This window comes from Montipora capricornis, chromosome 11 (genome assembly GCF_036669925.1).
Source record: "Montipora capricornis isolate CH-2021 chromosome 11, ASM3666992v2, whole genome shotgun sequence".
NCBI lineage: Eukaryota > Metazoa > Cnidaria > Anthozoa > Scleractinia > Acroporidae > Montipora > Montipora capricornis.
Window position 1 is genome coordinate 18,217,252 of NC_090893.1, and position 27,804 is coordinate 18,245,055.

Below are 27,804 nucleotides of genomic sequence, written 5' to 3' on the forward strand. Positions count from 1 at the left end.
CGTCTGGACGGAAAAAGCGTCTTCCGTTCTCACGGATGTGTTCGCGTGAGACGATTTGTCCGTCCAGTTTGTTCGTCTTCTTGTGTGAAAACGGCCAATGTAATCTAAAAATGTATTTTTTTCTTAAACTTACGTACAAAGTGGTATAGCAGAAAATTTGCTTAACAAGTGAAACAAGTATTCATGTACATAGCATACGAGGTTAAACTTTATGGCATTACTTTTAAGTAAGGTAAAGTAAGATCATAAAATAAATCAGTAAACTGTATATTAACGTTTCAATAATAGACTACTTTCCCCTTCCCATAATGTAATACGTTTTGGGGTTCTGTACATAAAAACAATGCAAGTTATTCTTGGGACCGTATCATGCTTCAGTGAACGGGAAATCCATTGTTTTAGTGCATATAAACTCAAAATGAATTGTACTATGGTATTTGCGAAAATAGTAAATAGCATATCAGTTACATTAATTGACTTGCAAGGGTGTGGCTTGGCTCTTCGAGAGAATTTACAGCGCGCGCAGTCACAACAGAAGGGTACACATTTTTGAAATTCTAATGGTAATATTGGATCGAATATTCTTAAGACTTAAAGTCATTAAAATTTATATAAGATAGTGAATTCGGCGGAATTTATTTTTAAAGCAACCAGCATGTTATATTTGCACTTTTTAGGTTTTGCACACCAAACTCTTGTAATCGAAATTTGTTGTATTTTGAATAGGTACCATTTTAACATTAATCAATGGCGATTACTTTTGTTGTATTTCAATGTTTTTTTTTTGGCTTTCTTAGTCATTCAAGCTAAATAAGAATGGTAGTAGTAACTAGTTGCGGTAACGTTTTGATTAATCGGCGTAAGAGGAATTTTATTGCGGGATGATATTAGACACAAGAAGATAACTTATACATTTGAGATACAATAAAACATGCTCGATATGTATACAGTCAACTCTCTCGTAAGCGGACACCATCGGGAATAGGCAACTTCCACGATGGCGTCATTTGACTACAACTACCAGAATTCAGTTTGTTTTTTTCTTATTTAAATTTTGTATTCCCAGTGGGGTAAAAATAACAATAGCTGTAATTAGCATGAGACAAGCAAACCCTGAAGGATTCTGGTACTTGTAGTCAAATGACGTCATCACGCAAATGTCCTGGAAGACAATAAACAGCAATGACCAGAACCAGGTTGCTGACCAGCGGTTTCGCTAAAACAATGGTTGGCTGGAGGTGCTCAGTCTCGCAGGCTCAGAAAACCTGGTTGTGGTCATTGTTAAGGTTTTTCAAATGTCCTAAAGGCCATTTTCGAAATATCAATATTCAGCTTGATAGTGAGGCAGTAAGGACAAAAACAATAGAAATACGTTGGAATAAATGTGAAAAATATTTCCGTATCACCCACTTTCCTTTGTCTTTGTCCTCTAAACCTCTCTTTCAAGTTGAATTTTAATATATCTAATTAGGAAGCTGTGTTCAGTTCAATCCCGATCAGCTTGAGAGATACTTCAAAACTACTTCAACGCCTTTAGAGTCGAATTTCTTCATCTTTTTAACACAAGATTGCAACAGACACCTCACTGTCTCGGACACTCCTGGGACGGAAGATTCAAGCAAACTGCGGAAAAAAAAAAAAGGGACACGAGAAAACCTTCAAAAATGCATCCTTTGAAAATCGTCATTTGAGTGGCGTGATTACGTGTTGCTGCTGTAAAAGAAAACTGCAATTTGTTGCAACTGAAAAGGCAGCGTGGGCCTGAAATTCTGACACAGAACCTGAATGTGGGGACACTGTTCCTGGCTTAAATCCGTTCCGAACATTGCTGATCGCGAATTTTAATTCCATCGTGCTTTGTATAGAGCGAGTTTCAATTGAGTGTCGTAGAACCAAAATCAAAACTCGAAGTAATTTCACGTAGCCGATACAAAGCGCGGGAAAATGTGCACGCGCGAGCTACAATTGGTTTTGGTTTCACTTCTGATTGGTTGAAAAAAATGGCGCGAGAACTTTGAACCAATCACTGAGAGAAGTAATGCAAAATCAAAGCAAATTTGCGAATTACTTTCGACACTCAATTGAAAACCGCTCTAAACTCAGGCAATTGCCAACTCTCCTCTCATAAACTGAACGGAATTTTTCTTTGCTTAGATTTACACTGCTTTCGTAAAGGGGGTTTTGGGTCCATCTCGGCATCTCGCGACCGGAATGATTTGCCACCAACCAATTCGCTACCCTACTGAATCGATATAAAGCTCCCACAACGCGCATGAACATTTTACGTGTACCCGTATACGTGTATCTTTTAAGTCTCCAATGATTGGCAACCGATTGTGAGTCCACGTACCTTGCGACAACAAATGCTCCTCTGTTGACCTTGCACCACTCAAAAAGAGTGTCTGGGTCGGTGTTGTCAAGAAGGATCTTGCTGAACATCACTTGATCTAAGAGAAAAGAAGAAAACATTCCGCTTTAATACTAAACATCAATACAAATTGCGTTGCCTGTGCGCTCTTCAGAAGGTGTCGGAATCTCCTACCCAAGAAAACCAAAGTTCCGCGAAACAAATGAATACAGCGTTTAAGCAAATGCAATTACAAAGTCGACGCGAACGAGAGCGGGAGGAAACAAAGAGTTTCTCTTACTCTTTCATCGGTTTTTTACTCGCCCTATGGGCTCGTAAAAATACATCAAAACTCGCAAAAATACTTAGCAAAAATACTTACCACATGACGAAACCTTTAAGACACGTTTATGACCTAGGGATGCGGCTCATCACTGTGAATACCCCTTTAGATCTCTCTTTGATATTATCTACCATTCACACATTTTCTAACCCAGGAATGTCCCCTAACATTAAATTGAGAAATACTTAGCCCTATAGAAAACCTTTCAAATGAAATAAATGGACATAGAGCGAGTTTCAATCGAGTGTCGTAAAACCAAAACCAAAGTAATTACTTTGGCCAATCAAAAAGGACTGAGACAATCCAGTAAACCAATCAAAACTCGAAGTAATTACGCGTAGCCGACACAAAGCGCGGGAAAATGTGCACGCGCGAGCTACGATTGGTTTTGGTTTCACCTCTGATTGGTTGAAAAATGGCGCAAGAACTTTGAACCAATCACTGAGTGAAGTAATGCAATACCAAAGCAATTCGGTAATTACTTTCGACACTCGATTGAAAACCGCTCTATTTGAAGCGCGGGTTATCCGCGCACTTATCTTGACAAATCAAACAATTGTCCGTTTTATAGTCACCCGAAAAGTTCAGATGGCTCCAACAGGATTCGAACCCAATTGACCTCTGCAATGCTGTTGCAATGGTCTACCAACTGAGATATGAAGCCACTCAGTTGGGAGCAGGTCAATTTGTTGTGCTCATAAATTATGTTCCCGTGAAGGACTCGATGAATGAAATACATGAATATAGACAAAACAGAGAAGTGATCATCGAACATATCTGGACTATATTCAGCGTAACTCTACCTTTGCTCTCAGACGTCAGCCTTTCCTTGTCTTGATTTATAAGCCGCTTCAAGGCGTAATGTCCAGCAGCACTTTTGATAATATGGTCCTTATGAAATGACATGATAAAATGACAAAAATCAGTACGCTGCCCTTTGACCATAAAGTAGCTTGTTGTTCCTAGCTATTTCACGGTAGCTGCACAGGAAGAATTCTTTACCAATTTTAAGGACTCCAAAAAGAATCTTGGAATTTGACGGGGACCGATTGTAAAAAACCCTGGGCACTATTTTTCTTATTGCGACGTATTACATTCTTGTAGACTGTTCAAAGTCCCCTATTTTTCCGTTTGATCGTCGGGATCGAGCACAAACTTTCGCCATCTTTGTTCTTATAAGCGAGCGCGAACTGGGGAGAGCGATATAACTACCGAGTGGGTGGGGGGAGTGGAGGGTTTTTGCAGGAAAAATAGGGAGACTGTCCGATCTTTACTGCGACTAGTGTTCAGCGAGTCCCGTTGCACCAGCAACGGCAATACCTGATTGGTCCATAACACAATGCATCTGTCAATAAAAATACAGGTTCGAAAACAACATGGCCTATCTAGAGAAAGAATCTCAAGTTTTCGAAAGGCTATAGTTTAGGCAACTTGGTGGATTAGTCCTAAAAGAAGAACAGAAGGAAGCGATTACGCTTTTACTGCAAGGCAAGGATGTATTGGCTGTCCTTTCTACAGGATTCTGAAGAGCCTGATCTACCAAAGCTTCGTAATTGTCAAGCAATTGGAAAATGAAAGCACTTCTGGAAGAGATCGGCCCTCGTGTTTGTTTATTGTACCGTTACGAAGTGTAGGAGAGGAACACATTAATTCCAATGATTTGGTTTGAGCGTTAAGGGTTTTGAGAAAAGTGTAGATGTATTAAATGAGATGAAGAACAACAACTTTCAAGTCATTTACCCTTCCGCTGGGCAATGTTTGTAGAGAGACTACGGTTGTTGCGGGTTGAATCCACGCCGATCAAGAGACAACTGTCGCTGATAGTTGTCGACGAAAGTCACACCGTTGAAACTTGGTTAGTGTAATTTTCGTTTTTAATACCACTGATGTGTAGATCCAGATTTTTGACTTTACAATTAAACACGTCGCGGATCTCCTGTCAAGGAAGGTTTTCAGGTACGGAAAGATGCGGCAAAGTCCGTTTACATTTTGAACTGAAATACGAAAAGTACTGATTAAAAAAATTCAGATTTCAGCAAATTGTATGGTAAACAAACTCGCCTGACTACATCTAAAAGAGAAATCTCAGTATGTCTTGCGGTTGAATGTTGAGCGAAAAGCTGTCAAGGTTTTTCCCTAAACGCGTGGATATCCAGTTACTTGACACAACTATTCCACAACCTTTTCGTCCATGAAAAGGGGGATTCTACATGCAGTGGTATTAAAAACGAAAATTACACTAACCAGGTTTCAACGGCGTGACTTTCGTCGACAACTATCAGCGACAGTTGTCTCTTGAGCGGCGTGGATTCAACCCGCAACAACCGTAGTCTCTCTACAAACATTGCCCAGCGGAAGGGTAAATGACTTGAAAGTTGTTGTTCTTCATCTCATTTAATACATCTACACTTTTCTCAAAACCCTTAACGCTCAAACCAAATCATTGGAATTAATGTGTTCCTCTCCTACACTTCGTAACGGTACAATAAACAAACACGAGGGCCGATCTCTTCCAGAAGTGCTTTCATTTTCCAATTGCTTGACAATTACGAAGCTTTGGTAGATCAGGCTCTTCAGAATCCTGTAGAAAGGACAGCCAATACATCCTTGCCTTGCAGTAAAAGCGTAATCGCTTCCTTCTGTTCTTCTTTTAGGACTAATCCACCAAGTTGCCTAAACTATAGCCTTTCGAAAACTAGAGACTCCTGAGGTTCTTTCTCTAGATATGCCATGTTGTTTTCGAACCTGTGTTTTTATTGACAGATGCATTGTGTTATGGACCAATCAGGTACTGCCGTTGCTGATGCAACGGGACTCGCTGAACACTAGTCGCAGTAAAGATCGGACAGTCTCCCTATTTTTCCTGCCAAAACCCCTCCACTCCCCCCACCCACTCGATAGTTATATCGCTCTTCCCAGTTCGCGCTCGCTTTTAAAAACAAAGATGGCGAAAGTTTGTGCTCGATCCCGACGATCAAACGGAAAAATAGGAGACTGTGAGCAGTCTAACATTCTTGTATCGGCATCCTTTGAACTACGAGGAACACGCTATTCACATACAAATAAATGCTGGGTATTCTATAATCTAGCCCTTAGGGGATAGAGATCAAATAAGTTCTTTTTATCCATTCAAGTATAGTACTTTTTGTCCATTTTTTTGAAGGTGAAGGCTAGAATTTGAAAGATTAGCCTAAATTGCTCAAAATACAGTCATTCCCATCAAAGTCATTAGTAACAACACAGGACAGATATTGAGCCCATTCACTCAAATGATAAGCGGCCATGTTTTGCCATCGAAAGAAAAGAAGACTTACTTAGTCGCTTACGAATAGGGTCTACTTCTTAAAGGATTAGTGACGTCATGCGCATATGCTCCATAACCAGTCCGCATTATCATTGTCATTACTATGATTATGATCATTATTATCATTATTATTATTATTATTACTATCATCATTATCATCATCATCATCATCATCATCATCACTATTTTTATTATTATTGCATTTACTTTATTGAAGTGTCAAGTGTTCTTAGCACTGAAGCTTTAATTCAGTTGGGGACACAACACAGTCGTAAAAGAAGAATCCGATTTAGTAGTCTTGCCTTCGTAATGGTTGAAAGACATATGTTAGCTTTCCACAGCGAGATTAATATAGAATGAAAGAGCCTCTTTTGATCAAATCTTCGAGCATTTTCCGCCAACAAAATGATATACTACCATTGCCAATGAGGGCGTTGGTTCTTTTACGTCCCAGGCGGTTATGAGGGGCGAGACGGGCCCTTTGTTTATTGTCCTTAACCGAGATGACAAGTACGTTTGACCATTTGCAGATGTAATTACAATGGCAGCACCTTCTCCTCAGTCAGAGTTTGAACCCACGATTTGCCTTTTCAACAAAGCCAACAGGATGCCCTTGTTCAATAAATCATTTGTGAGCGAATCCAAGGATGAAGATTTTCCTCCTTTGCAGAAACACAGATATTACTGCCATAAAGCGAGTGAGAGTTTCGAAAACAAAATTCAGTTTTACTTGCATGCAATCCCGTATGGCGACAATCTCCCCAAAGCCTTTACCCATTGAAGTCGATAGTACATTGACCGAATGCAAAAATGGCCGCCAACAAATTATTCTTTTGTCTTTGTGTTAATTAGCCTAACTAGATATTACTGCCTCGTTTTACATCCCAAATTCTTTCAATTTTACGCGTGTGAACGAGGCTAGTTAGGTTATTTTGCATTCGGTCAATGAAGTTCGAATCTTCTTACCTCTTCAGCACTTGTCGGATCCAGATCTCTATCCGCCAGCTTGGCTATGGCGAGCATTGCTGGTTTAACATCACCTTGAGAGAGTAGACAAATTTAGAGCAGTTTATAAGCGATCATAACACCAGACCAGCTGTTTTGGTCGGTAACCTCGAGCTCCCATTTTCGGCGAATATTTCCGGCCTCCAGTTTTCGCTTAGAATCGCATACCTACGGGAATTCTCTCCATCTGATTGGCTATCAAGACGAGGTATTCAGTGTGGAATTGCGACGTTAAAACGAGGCTGGCCGATATTGCACCGTAGCAACGCGTAGCCTTACATAGCAACGGAAGCAAAAGTTGGAAGCACCTATGTTTTCAGAGCAATTGTTTTCGTTTACAATGCAAAAACCTGGCGGAAGTGAGGAAGAAGAAGAAGGTTTTCCTTGTTTTTGTTTTTTTTTTTCTGGCTCCTGACGGTGGAGACATCTCTTTGGAATGACTTTTCTTTTAGCGTGCAATGAATACTGCAACATTCGCTGGTAGGTAAATTAACTGGTTTCATCTTTGAAAAAGCTATGCGAATCACGTTAAACACCACTTAAAAAAACCAATATCGGTTTTTCCCGTAAAATTTCACGTGGAATTCCCTAGTTAGGTGATGATTTTTCCTATATTACTCGAAGGCTCAATGGTTTGTCTATTGTACTTTGTGCTTTGACTAGTGTTGCTTCGCGATATGAAAAGGAAAAAAACTCTTTCACATACCAATGCATTTCAGAAGAGTAGATAAAACAATTTGGCATCCTCCTTTGTCAAACACCAACTCTTGTGCGTTTTCCTCCACCAGCTGTAACAACGCAGGGGATATTCCTTCCAAAAGTTCTTTTTGCCTCGTCTCTGAAGCCTTTTTGCTGTCAAATAATAAAGAAGAAAAATTATTAGAAACCGCTAGCTTGTGATGACGACCAAACATGCTGATGTTGAAGTGAGTGGCCAATCAAAAAGGACGGAGACAATCCAGTAAACCAATCAAAACTCGAAGTCATTCCACGTAGCCGATACAAAGCGCGATGATCACTTCCCTCTTTTGTCTATATTCATGTATTTCATTCATCGAGTCCTTCACGGGAACATAATTTATGAACCCAACAAATTGACCTGCTCCCAACTGAGTGGCTTCATATCTCAGTTGGTAGACCATTGCAACAGCATTGCAGAGGTCAATTGGGTTCGAATCCTGTTGGAGCCATCTGAACTTTTCGGGTGACTATAAAACGGACAATTGTTTGATTTGTCAAGATGAGTGCGCGGATAACCCGCGGTTTTCAATCGAGTGTCGAAAGTAATTTAGTGAATTGCTTTGATTTTGCATTACTTCACTCAGTGATTGGTTCAAATTTCTCGTGCCACTTTTCAACCAATCAGAAATGAAACCAAAACCGCTCGCGGCTTGCGCGTGCACATTTTCCCGCGCTTTGCGTCGGCTACGCGTAATTACTTCAAGTTTTGATTGGTTTATTGGATTGTCTCCGTCCTTTTTGATTGGCCAAAGTAATTACTTTGGTTTTGGTTTTACGACACTCGATTGAAACTCGCTCTAAATATGAACGAAAACTAATTATCATAAGCAAAACTTCGCAATTAAACTCGCTTTGAAGAGGAGGCAGACATGAACTCGGAAATGGCCTATTCAGTTTGGGTCCTGAGGAATTTAAAGAAAATTAAATTTCTTTCGCTAACCTATTGGCGTTCCCGTCTCCCTTTGACAGTAATTCAACAAATGTCGGAGTGAAGTGTCCAGGGTTTCTCGGAAACAAGAGATACAGCAAAACTTTCCTGCCGTACGTGTCAAATGCTAGCTCTTTAAGAGATGATTGGATTTCCTGAAAAAGAGAGCAAGAGACAAACAGATCACGGACATTAACAAACGATTCAAACTTTTTGTCTCCTCGGAAAAAAGCTGCATTAAATCATAGTTAGCAGAGGGGAATGGTTATGAAACCCGACAAATTTCTTTGTCGTAGTTTTTGTTCTCTTTTTTGGCTTTGACCGTGCACAAAACACAATAGTTGTTTACTCCGTACTGAGGAACTAGCCAATAGAAGCGTGTTGGTTACCTAATTCATGCATAGTGTGTGAGCGCAAAACAAAAGATTGCGCACGGTCGAGGACTTTCCAACCTAAATCTTGGCATCTTTGTTTGCTCCTTTGATGTTTGCCGAGCTTCAAAACCACTCCCCTCTATTAACTGTGATTAAATCGGAAAGTTCCGAAACTTTCTGGGCCAACTTCGGGTTCCAGAAATCCATCGGAATCTTCAAAAACAAAACGTCTCAAATACGGAACGACAGTTCGCAATAGGCCTTATTCACGATAGCCGCCATGTTGGTTTTAAAATTGTCATGCAAATTAGCCATGTGTTATGCTGGGGGGAAAACATTGGAAAAAGGCAAATTGCGGAAAGTCGGCTCGTCGAAATATTGAAATCACATTGATAAAAGTCCATTTTAGTATTTAGAATTAACCTTTTATAATAATTTTATATCTTTTGATCGCCTTTGACAGTTTGACTTTCTACTTCGTTAGCCGCTCATTTTTCACAAAAAAAAAAAAAAAAAAAACGACGAAGTAACTTGTGTAATCATTCTATTTTACTACTTAAGTGATAAACCTTCAATGAATGTAAAACAAATCATCTGTGTGGCTAAGATGTTCGTTATAACCTCTCGAACTTACGTTGTTTGCCCCCTCAGAAGTGTGTAGGTAATATACCGCTACATAATAATAGCAAATCCAACATGACGGCCATCGTGAATAAGGTCTATTGTCAAAATTAATATATATTTAACAATTAGACCCGTAGCCTGCAAGGGCTACAGGTCAATAGCCCATGAGACGAAGCCGAATGGGCTATTGACCCGTGGCCCTTGAGGGCGAAGGGTCTAATTGTTTTAGTATCATCCAACTAGTTAGACAGAAAAGGCAATAACAAAGTTAGCGAATGCAAGTTATTTGGCCGGGATAAAACGAAAGAAAGCGTTACGCGGGTTAGGGACGAAAGATAGATGTGTGAACCATAAACTCAACTCGACGACCAAGGTGATCTGGTGACGTAATTCGAAGGACTGGGAAGAAAAATTTTAACACCGCATCCCACAGCCGCGCACGGCCGTAAGTGTTGTTTTCAAACTCCCTGCAGTATTTCCATCACCAAAACTCAACAGATCATTCTGTGTCTACCACATTTCCTGTTACTGAATGAACATTCAAGTACTGTAGACCCGAAAAGATCTAACCCCGCCTCTGCCATGTTGAATTCGAAAATAAGGCCGCGCGCGGTTGCGGGATGCGTCGTTAAAATTTTTCTCTCCAGTCCTCCGAATTACGTCACCAGATCACCTGGAAATGACAAAATTGTTTAAAACTTCAGATGGGTTTAACGGGATTCGAATCCAATTGACCTCTGGTGCAATGCTCTACCAGCTGAGCTATGAAGCCACTCAGTTGCGAGCAGCTCAATTTTGTTGGGCTCAGGTCGTCTATAAACCGCACGTCAATAAAGCGAGCTTCAATCGAGTGTCGTAAAACCAAAACTAAAGCAATTACTTTGGCCAATCAAAAAGGGCGGAGACAATCCAGTAAACCAATCAAAACTCGACGTAATTTCACGTGGCCGACACAAAGCGCGGGAAAATATGCACGCGCGAGCCACGATTGGTTTTGGTTTCGCTTCTGATTGGTTGAAAAAATGGCGCGAGAACTTTGAACCAATCACTGAGTGAAGTAATGCAAAACCAAAGTAATTCACTGATTACTTTCGACACTCAATTGAAAACCACTCTATTTACGTTAATTTCATTGATCAGTCCTTTCACAGAAACAAATGAGCTCAACAAATTGCCCTTCTCCCAAATGGGTGACTTCATTGCTCAGTTGATGGAGCGCTGTACCGGCATCGAAATTTTGTTAAATCGAGCAGGTAAGCAATTGCTTTGCTTTTGCCCGCGGGCCAGCTTTGAAGGTAATTGCACTCCCTCCATAAACAAAACATTCCGACTTTTTTTACATACATGTAACTTACCGGAAAGACAATTTTCTTAACTAGCACTGTATCGTCTACGGAATCAAACAACGCTAGAAGGACCAGATGACCAAATTCTTCCTAGAAAAGCAAACGCAATCTGTCAACCAAAATCCCCAAGACACTAAAGGATTGTAATATTGTAACAAGTCCCAAACTGCAACGATGAAGAGGCCAGTTTCACGCAGCCTCATTCTCAAACCGAGTGACAGGGAAGAGAGACCCCGGGAATGAGGTTGGATGTTGAAGTCGAGAATACCCTTGGGATAAGGAGACAATTCGGGACGCTAATGAAAATCAGCTCGCAACTTATTTTGTGCATTTCTGGCGACTGTCAAATTTAAAATTAAAGAAGCCGAGATGTACTGAAAATACACTTTTTCAAATCAGAATCTGGAAACAAGGTTTAAGCCATAATTCTAACAACACCTCTACGGCAAAGTTCGGATAAAGTGAGGGAGAAATGTTGGCCCCGAGATGACAGTAGTCACCTTCCATGCACCAATGTGTCCTGGCTTCATTTATCAGACCTCACTTCAAATGTGTATCGAGTTTGTGTGTTCACTACTCTATTCCGGGAGGTTTCTCCTTGCGTACTATGTTTTCCCCTCTCACAAAAACACAACATCAACAACAGTTGACTTGATTTATTTGATTGAATAGGTTAGTTACGTTTCCCTCTTAAAGTGGTACTACGACCAAAAAAACAATTCTTTTGTTTCTTTGGATTTCAAAACTATGTTAACTAAGCACTAACTGACCCAAGTTTTAAGTTCTGATTTTTAAAGGACACCTGTTTATTTTAACTGGAATTTTCTTATTTATTGGTCTGCCATTACTAACTTTAAAATCTTGAGAGAGCTGGGTCGAGGAGAAAATGACGTCAAAGGCTCACTAGTTTAAGAATGTTTAAGAATGTTTAAGTGTATATGCGGCTAAATTAATATGCAGCACGGGAGTTTCGGGCATTTAGACTTTTAAACCGGTGTTTTGCATATGTAATAAATTGCGTTTACACGCTGAAATTTTAAGCTAGTGAGTAAATGACGTCATTTTCTCTAGATCCAACCCTCTGAGGTCCAATCGGCCAGTTTTGAACGTGAGTAATGGCGGACCGTGAAATCCAAAACTTATACTCAAAATAAACAGGCTTTGGATAAAACTCAAAGCTCAAAATTTTGCCAGTTAGGTGTTGAGCAAACACGCTTTCAAAATCTGAAGGAAAAAGGAAATGATTTTTTGATCATAGTACCATCATCATCATTAATTATTATTATTATTATTATTATTAAGTAAAGCTACGATCCTCGCAGTTATGGTCACAATTTTAGCAATTGCGTAGAGAAGCCTGAAAAAGGCTTAGAGCCTTATTGAGGTTGCTCTTTACACATCATCATCATCATTATTATTATTAGTATTATTATTAGAGAGGTTAAGCATGACATTTACGGCCAACGGCACAGGGGAAACAACTGGCTGCTGCTTATCACGAAAGTGTGAAACTTCTCTTATTTTAACTTGTCTCAGTCCTTTGAGAAGTTGCTTGACATCTGGAGCTAACAGGACAGAAACGAGCTAATATCAAGCAGGGTAAACGTCATGCTTAACCTCTCTATCATTATTATTATTGATTATTATTATTATTATTATTATTATTATTGATTTAATACTTACCTTAGCAATTTTTACATAGTAAGTTTTGAAGGACTTGATAAGAACTTTCCGATCCTTCAGAAAATAAAACAAGATATAGATATTGAGCGACCAGAGCAATTTCTGAGCATGTTACTTAGCCTCTCACAAATATATGTGGACCCTGAAATTCAACTTTCAACCAACGGTCTCGTACCGTCAAGCAGGCTTGTAGCGACCGTTGGCGAACCCACAAAGGATCTATGTATGGAACACAATACCGGTGAAGTGCTCTACTAATTGAGCTACATAAGGCCAGCTGAAAGCTGGTTGTTTTATGAGCTCGTAAAGGCCCGGCCAAAAGGCTTCAAAATTTGCTTCAACATCTGTTTGCTTTTGTTGAACTGAGATGATGTTGAAACTGTTTGCGCAAGAATCCAAGTTGCAAGAAAGCGATATACCAGGAGCTCAGCTTCATAAACCACCACAATATTATACAATGGCTATTTTAAAACGATTGCTCCCTTGCCAAGGTGCAAAATTGTCCGGAAAATGAAAAGATTTGATCTAAAGGTCAGTGAGATCATGGTACATACGACGTTTGCTTTATTTCTTTTATGTTGTTCATCGATTTTAAGTGGTCACTGCAATGTTTCATGCTACTTTTTGGTTAATTTGGGTGTCATGAAATTTAATACATAATTTTGCGTGAGATAGCCCCTTTAAATTTCAGTCTCAATGTCAACCCCGTTAGTCCGAAGGGAGACAAACATCAATGTTCTCCTAACTTTATTTATACGAAATGACCAGGAAAGGTTTTAAGAATTTGCAAACTCATCCATGAGAGGAGAAAACACTTTGATCCTTCAACAAATTCTCCAAACTACATGTACTTTATACTTATAACGAAATGTAAAAAGATCAGTAGGGAGGACTTCAATGTGGACATAGGGCTGATAGGGTTAATAAAAGCCTTATTTGAAATCTCACCTTGACAGTCCCGTGCCAAAAGCATTGCATACCAACTCTTGCTCCATCATGAGTGTGAAGAATCAGGACAATGGATTCTTTGATTAATTCGATCATTTCCTACACGTACAATTGTATGAACATGACAGACAAAATCAATTGAAATAAACAGAAAAAAAAAAAAGGAAAGGAAAGCAATTTTATTCAAGTGCGTAGTCTTGTAGCACTGGAGCACTAAAAGGCCATGTCCAAGTTGCTGTTTGCCTCTGGTTCAAAACGAGTCCTGGTGCTAACCCATTCAAATGATAATGAGTTTGATTTGCATGAAAATACACCAATCATTTCCATTTGAATAGTTGTGCACCAGGACTCACTATGAAACCAAGGCAACCAGCAACTCAGAAATGGGCTCCCTACTGGGGACACTGTATATACTGAATCAACAAATTAACGTTTATCAAATCAAATGTTGGTTTTTTAGGAGAGGGGAAAACCAGAGTGCCTGGAGAACGACCTCCCGGAGCAGAATAGAGAAACCAAGAAATCAACTCATATATAACGCTGAGTCTGGGAATCGAACCCGGGTCACATTGGTGGAGGCGAGAGCTTGTGAACCACTGCACCATCCCTGCACCAAAGAACTTATTAGATCTCTCAGACATTAATAATAATAATAACAATAATAATAATCATCATCATCATCATCATGAACATCATTGTAAGGGAAAGTACCTTAAGTTAACTATACAGTTATCTAAACTACACCTCTCAAATGAAAACAAATTTGAGGAAATCAAATAGCCCAATTTCGATATACATTGTACACGTATTAAAATTCAGTCCCAAACAGAAGACACCAACTCGAGGCTCTGGGGAATAAACGCATACAAATCCTTAATTTTATACCCCAGAGCCTTGAAATCATTTTCCTTGTTTTAAGTTGAATTTTAATCTACCTGTATCGAAATCGGTCTATTAAAATAATGTCACTCGGTTTTTGATAACAGGGGAAAACCACAGTATCCTTGGGGAAAGACTTCTTGGAGAAGTGCAATCGCAACTTTGAGCCTGGGCTGTTTTGAGCTTCTTTTGCAACAACTGCTTTAGTTGCACAATTCACTGCAATGATCCTTCCTACTTTCATTAATTTTCATTCTATTCCATAGTTCAAATGTACATGTACATGACACTTCATGTATTCTAAAAATCAAGATTACTTTAAAGTGCTACTACGACCAAAAATCATTTCTTCTTTTTCTTTGGATTTCAAAACTATGTTAAGGATGGTGCCTACTACTGTTACTGCACATATATTCTGCTAATCTCGACACAATCAAGTTTCCTATGGGTGATGCTTGCTAACACAGGGATATTTTTGCATGGTTTAAAACTACTGTACATGTAAGCAGAGAAAGCAGAACTTAGCAAGTGCTCTTGGTATCCAAACAGAAAATTGGGGGTAACCCCGCACTTTTCAGAGATAATTAAGCTTCAATTTGGAAAAGAACACCATACATTGCTTTGTATCTTAAACTTCTTTTAAAATACAACACAATACAATACAATACATACATAATTGACCGCTCCCCATAGGGGCTTTTCAGGGCCAATGAAACACAACGAAACGACAGAACAGAACAACAACAACTGTTAAGAATCCCAACTGGCTGGAGGCAAACCAGTTGGCTATTTACAAGTGCGGCAGGGAAGTTGAACCAGGGCCTACCACGATCAAATTCAACGAGTGGTCAGAGCGGGTCTTGAACCCGGGATCTCCGGATCTCAAGGCAAGCGCCCTAACCACTGGGCCAACTGCCACTGCCTCTGCCTCTGCCACTGCCAAAAATACTGTTGATTAATTATATAATATTATTGAAAAATGTGCGGTTTTTACCCGCAATTTTCGTTTTGGATTTCAATAACACTTGTCAAGATCTGCGTTTCCTGTATATTCATAAACAAAAATACCTTTGAATTAGGAGTCACCATCCTCAACTACCGTAAGTAACCTAAGTTTTAAGCCTTGATTTCAAAATGATAACTGGTTATTTCACCTGGAATTTTCCTAATATTTAATGGTCTGCCATTACTAACTTAAAAATCTTGAGAGAGCTGGATTGAAGAGAAAATGTTGCAAAAGACTCCCTAGTTTAAGAATGCAATGTGTGTGTATGTGGCTGAATTAATATGCAGCACAGGAGTTTCAGGCCTTCAGACTTCTACACTTTTGTTTTGCATACAAAATAAGCAGTACTTATACGCTGAAATTTTAAGCTAGTGAGTAAATGACGTCACTTTTCCCTAGATCCAACTAGCCCTTTGAGGTCCAATCTGTCAGCTCTGAACTAGAGTTATGGCGGACCGTGAAATCCAAAATTGACACTCAAAGTAAACAGACAGCCTTTGGATAAAAATCAAGGCTCAAAATTTTTCCAGTTAGGTGTTAAGCAAACAAACTTTCAAAATCCGAAAGGAAGTGATTTTTTGATCATAGTAGTGCTTTAAATATTGCTTTCTTCACACAGTCATACCAGTTTAGAGTTGTCATCAGCATGAGTAAGGTATTCCAGAAGAACTCTGTGGATGATGCTATGTCTAATAACTGATCTACACATGAAAACAAGAATTTTAATGTGAGCAGTGAATTGTACAGTGTATGGCTATTCAAAACAAATTCCCCGCACAAGCTACAGCTGTACATGTATTGTGCAGATCAAAGTTAATCAAGCAACTGGTCACCAAAGCTTTGAAACTTTAAAAGTCAGAATAGTGCTCTAACTTGCAATTAAGGTTGCAATGACTATGGCTGCGCAAAAACGTTTGTTTTCAGTTCGCAACTTACCTGCAAATAAATTAGTTGTAACTTTTAACAGGTTATCTCTCTAATTTAAAGGGGCTAGGTCACGCAATTTTTGGCAATTTCAGCACTGATCGAATGGTCATAGAATTAACTAAAATATCAAAATAGCTGTTCAAAACTACAGAAGAACTCTAACAAAACACAGGGAAGCCAAGAAGGGACATGGATGGACAAAACTGGAGAGGATTGAAATGGATTGAATTTGGGTACATTTGAAAAACATTGGCCCACCTTTTTTCAAATTTATATCAGTCTATATCAAAATGTCATTTTTTACACAGCTGGAAAATCATTCTCAGTTGTTATGTGGCCGTGATTTTGCAATGAAAGACTCTTGCTCTGCCAATGTGACATTTAGAGCTTATAATTAACAAAATTAAAGAAAATTACCTAAAATAGCGTGACCTAGCCCCTTTAGTGTGGTGTGTATTGCATATGATAAAGTTCAAAGTGCCCCAAGCAGGGACTTAAAACCACGATTTGAAGAGAAAAATGCCACACTATGCAACCCCCCCCCTAAAAATTGTACACATGCATGTGAAGTTATAAAGCTTTCGTGTACAGCTGCAGGAACCAAAACCACAGCAGGCTGCACGAGCACTTTAAAGATAAAAATTCCTTACTTGTCTATGAGAGGAAGCAGAGCGTCTTTCATGTATTTGAGGATGCCAGTTTTCCTGGCTGGTTCCAATACTAATACTTTATCTAACGAGTTCAACTCTGGTGACTGCAAAAATGAAAAAGAATGTTGAATGATCAACATTTATTTATTTATTTATTTGCATGAGGGAAGCAACTTTGAAACTTTGCCAAGACATAAATGTGCGCATCGCAGCAGCCATTATTAAGATTCTCTCACTGCCAGATACTGGCACCGGCATTAACCCCAACCCCAACTCTTTCGTGCGGGGACTTGGGAGATACAGCATTGATTGAAGCAGAAGTTCAAATTTTGGAGTTTTTTGTTGTGTTGTTTTTTGCTGTCTGACAACGTTTTTTGCAAGTAAAGCTACATGACTGTATGATCCCTGCAGTTACTGACGCAATTTCCGCAATTGCATAGAGAAGCCTGAAAAATTCAGGACTTCAAAGGGGTTTGAACGTACGTGTGGCCTTGCAATACCGGTGCGACACTCTAACCAACTGAGCTGTAAAGCCACTGATGTTGGGAACTGGTCATTTGTGGGTTCTTACTTTCCGGTGAGGAATGAATCAATGAACGAAATGATAATTTTTACACAAAATGAATCACATACTGAACTGCGGATATGAAATCAAGTAAAGCCATGATCCCCGCAGCTTAATTAATATGGACATACTTTTCGCAATTGCGTAGAGAAGCATGATAAAATTCAGGACTTAAACGGGGTTTGCACCTGTGACCTAGTGATACCGGTGTGACACTCTAACCAACTGATTCATTTCATATATCATTTCATTCATTGATTCATTCCTCAGGGGAAAATTAGAACCCACAAATGACCAGCCTCCAAGGTCAGTTGGTTAGAGTGTCGCACTGGTTTCGAGAGGTCATGGGTTCAAACCCTGTTAAAGTCCTGAATTTTCAACCTTCTCTATTCAATTGCAAAAACTGCATCCACAACTGCGAGGATCATAACTTTACTTGATTTCATATCCACAGTTCATTATGATTCATTTCATATATCATTTTGTTCATTAATGCTGTATGCCACACACTTTTTGACAGGCACTCTTCTGGGAAAAACAGTATTTGAGCAACTTGGTTTGATCTCCAATGTACATTCACCTTGCAGGCCTAAAAGAGGCTTTCAAAATTAACTATTGATAACTTTTATGAAAGTGTTATTCAACAAGCAGTGATCAATCTCAACTAGAGAACTAAAAAAAAATTATTACCTTGAAAAATGCAAAATCAGCTCCATAAAATTCCTGGATGAGAAAAGCCTTTTGCGCCGAGTTTGCGTAGTCACTATAAATAGTCTCCAGAATAGATGATGCCTCCTGAAAGTTTAAAATACCGGTATTGTCTTCATTTTCAAATTAAAAGAAAAAAAAAAGACAGAAATACCATAATAATTACTCCAAACATCTATATAGATCGGTATTGGTGTGTAGCCAAGTGCCCCAAGGATATTGATAAATAAGTTCATAATTTGTAACTGGGGGAGGGGTGGGTGTTTCCAGGATCTCTACCCTATGTCCACCACTGTGAAAGGTCCAAAATAGGAAGCTCCCTCAGTCAATTCTCTTCTAATTCTCAATGGTTGCCAGATGAAATCTATATTTCGCCATTCCCTTCAAGGGAGTGCCACAAGATACTGTTTAACATTTTTGCATTTGTTCAAAATGCAAAGAGAAAATTAAAGAAACTTCCCGCATCTACCTGCCTAGATTAGCTTTAGCTATTTTCAGGTTAGCCTTGTTTTGTATTAAACTTGATATGTATTAACTTGATATTAACTTAATAAACTCGAGGTGCGGTGGCCTCATGGTCAGTGTGCTCGACTCCGGATGGAGTGGTCCGGGTTCGGGTCCTGGCCAGGGACATTGTGTTGTGTTCTTGGGCAAGACACTACTCTCACGGTGCCTCTCTCCACCCAGGTGTATAAATGAGTGTATAAAAGGGGTAACCCTGTGATGGACCAGCATCCCATCCAGGGGGGAGTAGAAACACTCCCAGTCGCTTCATGCTACAGAAACCGGAGATAAGCGCTGGTCTGGTGGGCCTCCTAGACTTGTAGCAGACTTTTTAAACTTGAACTTCAAAAAACATTATTCTAACCTTATGTCGAATCAGTTTTCGTACTTTTCCATAAAAGCACTTAATAATAGCTTCACGCTGTTCTTTTGTTCTGCAAACAAAAATTACCCCAGTAGATGAAATCACTTGGCACTAGCATAAATGCAGAATGTTGGAAATTATTAGTCTCTACTGCTGGAAGACGAAGGAAGACAGCTCGTTTTAATCCTTTCAAACACTGGGCCATGAACATGGGACATTCTTTTTGTTGGTCGATGTCATTCTCACTATTATCACCACAGTAATTAGTAAACATACATGCACTGTAAACAATGAAGTAACACCATTCAGGAAAGGAGTATAGATGGAGTTTACAGGCAGCGTAAAAGCTATTTTAAAGTGCATAGATTTTTCCAAGTTAGCCTAAAATCAATGATGCTTGTCCTTGTACATATTCATTGCCGTGAATTTGACATCTTCAATTCCCACGACCTGCTCCCGTCTGAAGTTGTAGCTCAGTCGGCAGAGCAGCGGTGATCTAACCCGAAGGTCGTGGGTTCAATTCCCACCCTGGTCAGAATTTTTCTCTGTCCTTGAGTGGGCCTACATTTATTTCCATTAGTAGGGCTAACACCCACATGGTTTACATGGGTAGAAAATAGCACTTCATGTCACCTTCTCATAGTTAACTCTGTCTCTGTTGCAATGAAATTAGGCTATTTCTTTAATAGTTCCCAAAATGTTTGTTTTTCTTATTATTAAGAAATTCATGAAGGTACTGGTTGATGATACAGTAGGTGCAGTCTATTAATTTCTATTACCCCGAATATTTTTCTCCAAATGGCCCTTTTAAGCTACATGTACACTGTACATATGTTTTTTTACTATGCAGCTGTACGTAGTAGATAAAATATGAGCGGGAGATCTGTATGGGCGTTTACAATGGCGAGCCGATAGGCGAGCCATTGCAAACGTCCATACAGATCGGACACGAATATTTTATCCTGCTTGTGAAATGAATACATTAAATTGAATGCAAAGTCTTGTTATTTTAATCAGTAGAGATCTGTATCAAAAGTTAATGAATACTTATTAGCTGAGCAGGAGTTTGTATCAAAAGTTAATTCTAATGTTTAAGAATTCAGTTGATTTGTATTGGGGTTTACAGTTGTGTACATGTGATCTGAATACTGTGCTGGGATTGGTTTGCACCCTCATGAATTATTAATGAATTTTACAATTATCAATAACGATTATTGATAAGTATAGTAAACACTTACAGTAGAACGGAATAAAAACTTGCTTGATAGTATTCTCATCTTAAACAAACACTATCTTAAAATCTAGGTTTTCATGCATAACTGTTTACTGTACTTAGGGGGGGGGGGGGGGGGGTAGCGATCAAGCATTGCAAGTAAGCACATACTGGTACATTTCCTTGATTCAACTTACCCATAATTTAACAACTTTTTGACCAGAAATTTAGAATATGTGAATTTGATCAACTCTCCAAAATCATCTGAAATATACATGTAATGTTACATTATAAGATGTTCTGCATAAAATATTTGGTGCTCAGAAGAGCTAGAAGCTACATGTAAACTCATTATCTCTCTGGAATCGTTTGCTCACAAAACTATCAGATTTGTCAAAAAATGCAAGTACTGTACATGTATTTTAAATGTGGGTTCTAAAGTGTATGCGACAGTTTTTTTGTTAGTAGATTTCTTAAATTTAATAAAGTATCTTTAGTTAACTAATACTGAATTTGGTTCTTACTGTAGGTGTGGAGAATAGCACATGTTGACGCAAGTGGAATCTGACTCGGGCTCTTGTTTCCATCTTGATTACACACGTGATCAAATAATTGATTAAAATTTAAATTGCATATGTAATTGTGGTTCTTTTTTTTTGTCTCCCGGGGGTTCCCCATTGACAAGTAAAATTGTCTGGCATTAGACAATTTGAACGTAAAATCCTCTGGCATTAGACAGAGTAAAATGCTACGTCTGGTTGGTTAAGGCCGGTTAAGGCCAGTTTGAGTGTTGAAGGGTTAAACCAGTTCAAAATTAATTTGATTTTCCTGTGTTTTGCGTTATCATTAATACCGGTATTATTAGAGAAAGAAAAATCAAAATGGAACTGGTTTGAAAATTTTTAAACCAAGAACAAACTTGAACCACAACACATACAACAGTTCAGATACAATGTACTGGATGTGATGTCCAATGGGAGATACACATAGACCCATACCTCCCTACAGGTAATGAATGTAAGTGTGACAATTATGGCATGACTATCATCACAGCTTGTTTATGTCACATCTGTTTGGCATGCAGAAACACATACCGGTAATATGATCGAACCTCATGGTTTCTTTGCTGTCACAGTTTAGTACTGTACGCTCCAGACTAAAACAATAGCTTACCGGTATTAAAAAAATTTGACCGCTGAAACCACCCATAGTTTAATTGTACAGGTGGAGGGATAAAGCTACATCGCAGTAACCATCCACATAATCATGGTTAAATTGCAATAATTTTCTGCTAACAATCTTACTGGTGATTGCTCTTGTTATGCATTCCCAGTTTCTATAATTTGTATGAATCTTTTTTATCAAAGTGTAGTTGGTCATCATGTGTCTCATTTTCTAGTTTTTACACCTGTATGTATTGGATTATTACTACTGTAAAAAAAGAGTTACTGCATTGCTCAATAGACGTCACTGACTCCAATTCAGCAAGCAAACCTACAGTGCATTGCGATTACATTGAACAAATTAACGTAAGATATCCTCTTGCGTTTTCACCTTTAAATTGTTCAAACAACCTTTGCCTCTGTTGTTCGGTGCCAAACTTAACACATGACTGAATTACACGACCAGCATCATGTTTGAAAATAACCTGGAAGGTTAAAGAAACAAAAGCCATGATTGTTACATTAACAGTGTTCCAGATAAGAGTCGGGTCTCGGGTCAATAACCCGACAAAGAGGGCTTCATGACCCGACAGATGAAATGTAAATATTTAGTTAAATATTACAAATGTCTGGGTGACCCGTCAAATGGTATAAATGACCCCCCAATTGAAAAATTTAACTGGAACCCTGCATTAATACTACAGGAGCCAAGTATCCTGGACAAGAACAGCTCCTACAGTTCTTCCGAAGCTTGTTTGGTAGTGTATTGAAACAACAAATCAACAAATCAACAACATCACAAATGTTTTCCAAGCACACCTTAGGCCCGATGCAGACACCATACTTTCATAACCCCAACTTAATTTGAATTTCGACCAACACAAATGAAGAAAAGTACACCTGTTGAACCAAGACCTCGAACTTAATTGGCCAATACAAAGCTGTTTCAAAGCCATTTCCAAGAAAACAAACTGTTCACTCTGTCAGCGGGTTTTAAGTGGAGGGCAAAACATGGTTTATGCATTAAGTTCGGCAAATGAAAAGTTCGACGTCTGAATAAAGCCGATCTGCAGCCACCGTAAGCCGAAGTTCCTGGCTGAGCCAGGCAGAAAGAACTGCTGGGCCGTTCCAAATTAAAATAGCCATTCTTAATCAATTCAGACACTGAACTTTTCAAGTACTTAATTCAATGTACATGTACATGTGTTAAAGAAGTTCAGCTCATGAAAAGTATGGCGTCTGAATTGGGCCTAACTCATTTGATTGATTGTTAAATAAATTTCCAACTATTTAGCAACCAATCAAAACATTTCCATGCATAGGTCAGATTAAAATCAATGTTTAAGGTACATACTTCATGTGAATGACCAGAAATGAGATTCAAAGTCTTATCTATCAGCTCAATTTTCTCAGCCTTGGAACAATTCTTTCTAATAAGAGAAAAATAAAAAACAATAAAATACATGTTTTAGTTTCATGTTGTAGTTACCGGTACATGTTAGTTCTTTATTAGCTACAGTTGTATACAGAGATAAGGAGTGCCAAGTATCGCTTATTACTCGATAAACAGTAGCAAAGCTTTCCTTTTCAGTTAAGCTTGAAAATTTCTCAAATAAAAATAAAACTTAAATAAAGTATTGGTTGGATGTATCTACCCGGTAGTAAGTTAGAGAAGAATAATAATTATGATGTTACAGTCCTGAAGATAATTATAATAAATTACATTGACTTGTATAAGAATAACATGGAAATTCTGCTGTGTTGGCCATTTCTACCCCAGGCATAGATTTTGGTGCAAAACACATTATTTACAGTGATTGCTTTGGAGCCGCTAATCAGAAAACAATGCTGTAGTCATTACAGAAAATTAAAAGTATTGCATGTGAATGTCTAGAAAGGCAAGCTACGGCCTGCACTTTAAGTTGTCTCAGACCTTTCATTGAAATTACTATGTGCACAAGGAAGCACCAGGGTGGAAAATGCATGAGGTACACTGTATAACTAACCTTCGGATGGTCTCATAAATCTGCTTGAGGCTGTGGATCAAATCAAACGTTTCATTTTGTTTGCGGCGAAAGGTCTTTCTTTCCTTTTTTTTCATTTGCCATATGTTTGGTTTGCCAATCGAATCTGTGGAATAGCGTTGAAACATCTGAGCTGTGTATAAAATTCTGCCCACTGTTACAATGTACATCTTCATGATGCTTACATAGTATATATATTATCATGATACACTGTAAGAGTATGTACACTGTAACAGTCATAAATTATGCATCTACATTGTAATTATTGTCATATGCACCTACATTGTAATTAATTTTCAGACACACGTACATGTACAGTGTATGCCTTTCTATTTGCATAAAAATTAATAATGTATAGTTTGAATCAAGAGAGATATTGTTTGATGCTAATTTAGTATGAAGATTTGAGTAATACCTCATTCACACCAAAGCTTAAACACGTTTAAAAGCTGTTTAGTTAAACATGGTTTAAAATTGTTTTCTTCATACAAGTTACTACCTGACATCATGCGGCTCTAAATTCAACACAATGAAGACACACATTAGAATTTACCTGAACCCTACGTAAAATTCAGTGTTTCAGCCTTCCGTTGCTCATTTTTATTTTGTTAAACCTGGTTTAATTAAACATGTTTAGTTGGTGTCAATCGGGTATAAGTTACAGTTACAATACATGTACATTGTACATGTCCGTGTACACGATCGAACATTTTTGATAGAGCTTCCAAGAATTTTCATTAGAAATTATTACCTACATGTAAAGAGTCCTTCAAATGACATACACGTACATGTATATGTACAGCTGTAACCTTAAATGTGACTTACATGTAACATACTATTAGTTAACAATAAAAAGAGGGAGAGGTCATGATTAAATTTGTCTTTTGACATGGAGTGGTCGCTTTGCAGCTCAGGGCCCGGTTGTTCGAAAGGCAATTAACATAATCCAGGATTAGCATAAACTTTTGTTTCATGTTTTCAACTTTTTGGTGAAAGTTTCTATTTCTTATTTTTGTTTTTCAAGATTGACCTTTTCGAATGTAAAGTTTTGCCGAATATCAGTGTTGAACAGCATTTGGGAGTAGACAAAATTAATTAATAAACTCCTTGGATAAAGCGGTTCTAGGATAAAGCAGTTCTGTGCAAGCTATTGAGGCTATTGAGGCTGCTCTGTCCCAAGACCTCGACCATGTTGTTGAATGGTTGAACCAAAACTATCTCATGTTAAAAAGACACTCGAAGGCCAAAGTTATGCTTATGGGAACCCACCAAAAACTGAGCTCAGTCCAGTCATTCACAGTTAGTGTTAATGACAAAGATCTTGAAAGGGTATACATGTACAAATTTAAATATCTGGGCATCATTCTGGATCCATGCCTAACATGGAATGAACACATTGAACATAATTATTGGAAATAAAATCTCGTCCCGCCTTGGAATGCTACATAGAGCCCGAGCGGGAATAATTGCGGGTCGCAAGGCTACTGATACCGATATACAGCAAACATTGAAGTGGCCATCCCTACAATGCTGCAGAGAACACCAAAAGTGCATACAGGTCTATACATGTAAGTGTATCAATGGCTTGGCTCCAGCATATCTACTGGACGACTTCCATTCCTCGGAGCAGATCCGTAACTACGACACTTGGAGCAAAGACCTTATCCGCCTGCCTCTTGCCAAGACTACTAAATTTCAAACATCTTTTAAGTACAATGTCGCCAAATCCTGGAACACTCTTCCTCGTAACTTACGCCATCATCAGTCGGTCACTAGTTTTAAACTGAGAGTCAAGAAACATCTAAATCATCTTTGTTAATTTTTCACCTTCATGAACTCTTTGAATGATTTTTTGCTTTCATTTACATATTTTTATTACTTATTCATATCATTTTGTACAGATTTCCATTTAAACCAGCCACGCTGAACTGGCATTTCTGTATAAATAATGTATATAAATATATAAATAAATAAATTTTAATCTGGGATAAGCGTTAATCGGCTTTTGAACAACCAGCCCCAGGTGTTAATGCTTGCAAGCACTGTTTCTCAGAGGTACATGGCAACAGTCAGTAAAATTTTGCATTATTTGGTCATTTTTTAATATAATTTTTGCATTCAAAGTTGCTTTGTTCTTCTCTCCCCCTTCCCTTCCCTTCCCTTTTCCCACCGCTTCTCAGTGTGTGACAGGTACTGTAAGTGGATACCTGGTTTGCGGGCTCATGGCTGGGTTGAGGCATTGCTGACCACTGGAGCATTACTGCATCAAGGAGCTGGATGACCTTAGAGGAAGCCCCTGGATACAACCTACATGTGCACTTTACATTTTGGTACATTTCTGCCATTTTCATCTCAAAAATACAATCAATGTATTGTCAAATGACCAATGCAATGGAAGACATGAGCTCACAACAATGAATTTCCTCCGACCAATTTTCTCAATCGAAAAACATCCACACTACATGTATCTTCAAACCAATTTAATTACGGAAAATTAGGTAAATAAACACTTTCTGGCAGCTTCTGCGGGTACCGGAGCACAAATTACGTAAAACAAAAGAAACAAAGACAGAAAACAAAATTACTCCAAATAAAGACTAATCCCAAGTGACCAAACACACAATGCTTTCCGGTACCTGCAGAAAGACCCCACTTTCCACACAGAATGACTTAGAACAATCAAACAAATTAATAATTACATTAACATGAATTTATATTTTCAGATGACATTCTGACTTGCGGCTGTTGTTGACTCATCATTCTTTTGATGTCTGCTGTAATTTTTTCTAACTTACCCTTGTGTTTCTTGTGTTGCCCTGCTTCAGACAATTTTCTCTTTTTAAACAAGCTCTTCGATTTTCTACCATCATTGAAATAACCTTTCTTTGTTTTCCTAGTGCCAAATGTTTCTTTTTCACTCTTGTTCTGCAATTCCTTCCTTCCAGATTTTGTTTTCTTGTTTTCTTTCTCCTGTTGTGAAAATTCAGTCCTTCTGCCTTCATTCTGTTTGTCGCCTTTCCACTTTTTTGCTTTGATCAGTGTCTTTTTATCGTTGTCCTCACTGCTGGCCTTCCTCTTGCGTTCTGACAATTTATTGGCTTTTGTTTCGTTAGAAAACTTTTTTGGTTCAACCTTTAACTTCACATCATCAGACTTGTCTCTAACTTTTTTCTTGAAACTTTTTGATGTGCTGAAAATTACAAAGAGTAAAAACCCAGCTTAGTGTTTTTCAAATGAGGGATAAGTGCAACACTCGCAGGCACTTACGCCCAGAAATGCAGGTCATGGCGAAAATGGACGATTTGGCGAAATTCTGCCAAATCTGCCATTTTACCAAAATCTGCCCCTTTCACTGGGCCCCTAAAGCCAACTCATTGCATTCGACTGTTGCACTCTTGGCAAAATGTCACCAACTTTGCCAAGCCAAAATTTAGCTGAATCTGTCATTTTAGCCAAATAATTATGTCTTACATGCAAGTAAATGGCGAAGATGGAAGATTTGATGAAATTTTGCAAAATCCGCCTCACGTTGTCCCCTTGACATAAATTATTCGCAGGAGATGACAGTGAAATCTACAATGGTGAGTTACAGGCAACCAAGTCTGACAGTAAATATTACCATCCACACAGAGCTCCCTTTAACACTGTCTCTGACTTGTAGTAGGTCAATTAATAATAACTAAGAAATCTTCGTTTTATCAGACAAGCTGAAAAAAGTGAACTTCGTACTTAAGAAAGATTTGCACTTAATATCGTGAGTTGGTATTTTAAACTTAGTCACATATACACGCAATGTACCTAATTCGTGTTTATTTTACTCCTGTATTTTTGTGTGATTTTTATCCAACACTGTTGACTGGATCATCATATTTTGTGCATTTACTATCTTAAGGGCCGTGAAGGTAAGCTCTCAAGGTTTACAATAGCTTGACTCTCTCTTGAGAAAAGGATATTGCAGACTTTGCACAGTAAAGATGTCACTCAGTTAAACTATTTGGTTCTTTTATATTCCATTTATAATCTGTGTAATCATCAAGATTCACAAAATCACTGAATATCAGACAAAATCCACGCACATGCATACCTTTTCTTGTCGTTTACATCCGCCATCTTGAATCAACCACGTGCAATCTCGCGAGCCCGCAGTTTATTGTGTCA

The 27,804-nt window shown here is 38.5% G+C and overlaps 1 protein-coding gene across 1 annotated transcript; it reads right to left on the minus strand.

The window, feature by feature from the left end:
* On the minus strand, positions 1–27,781 carry LOC138022774 (pumilio homolog 3-like). Its single transcript, XM_068869721.1, has 19 exons — positions 27,731–27,781; positions 26,442–26,836; positions 23,629–23,752; positions 22,977–23,052; positions 22,014–22,107; positions 20,657–20,723; positions 19,247–19,316; positions 18,361–18,465; positions 17,106–17,209; positions 16,154–16,229; positions 13,644–13,742; positions 12,696–12,749; positions 11,022–11,102; positions 8,681–8,823; positions 7,706–7,851; positions 6,961–7,034; positions 3,494–3,581; positions 2,351–2,447; positions 1–1,623 (listed from the first exon to the last, which is right to left on the minus strand). Exons 1-19 carry the CDS (start codon positions 27,754–27,756, stop codon positions 1,497–1,499), a joined length of 2,046 nt encoding a protein of 681 aa, XP_068725822.1. The 5' UTR covers positions 27,757–27,781; the 3' UTR covers positions 1–1,496.
* Between the last annotated feature and the right edge of the window lie 23 nt (positions 27,782–27,804).

Excerpts from the sequence above, each read along its gene's own strand:
- LOC138022774 (XM_068869721.1), bottom strand. The coding sequence starts at position 27,756 with ATGGCGGATGTAAACGACAAGAAAAG. Across the intron at positions 7,852-8,680 it reads GGAGACGGGAACGCCAATAG|CAAAAAGGCTTCAGAGACGA; the intron begins GTTAGCGAAAGA and ends ATTATTTGACAG. Across the intron at positions 1,624-2,350 it reads GGAGCATTTGTTGTCGCAAG|TTTGCTTGAATCTTCCGTCC; the intron begins GTACGTGGACTC and ends TTTTTTCCGCAG.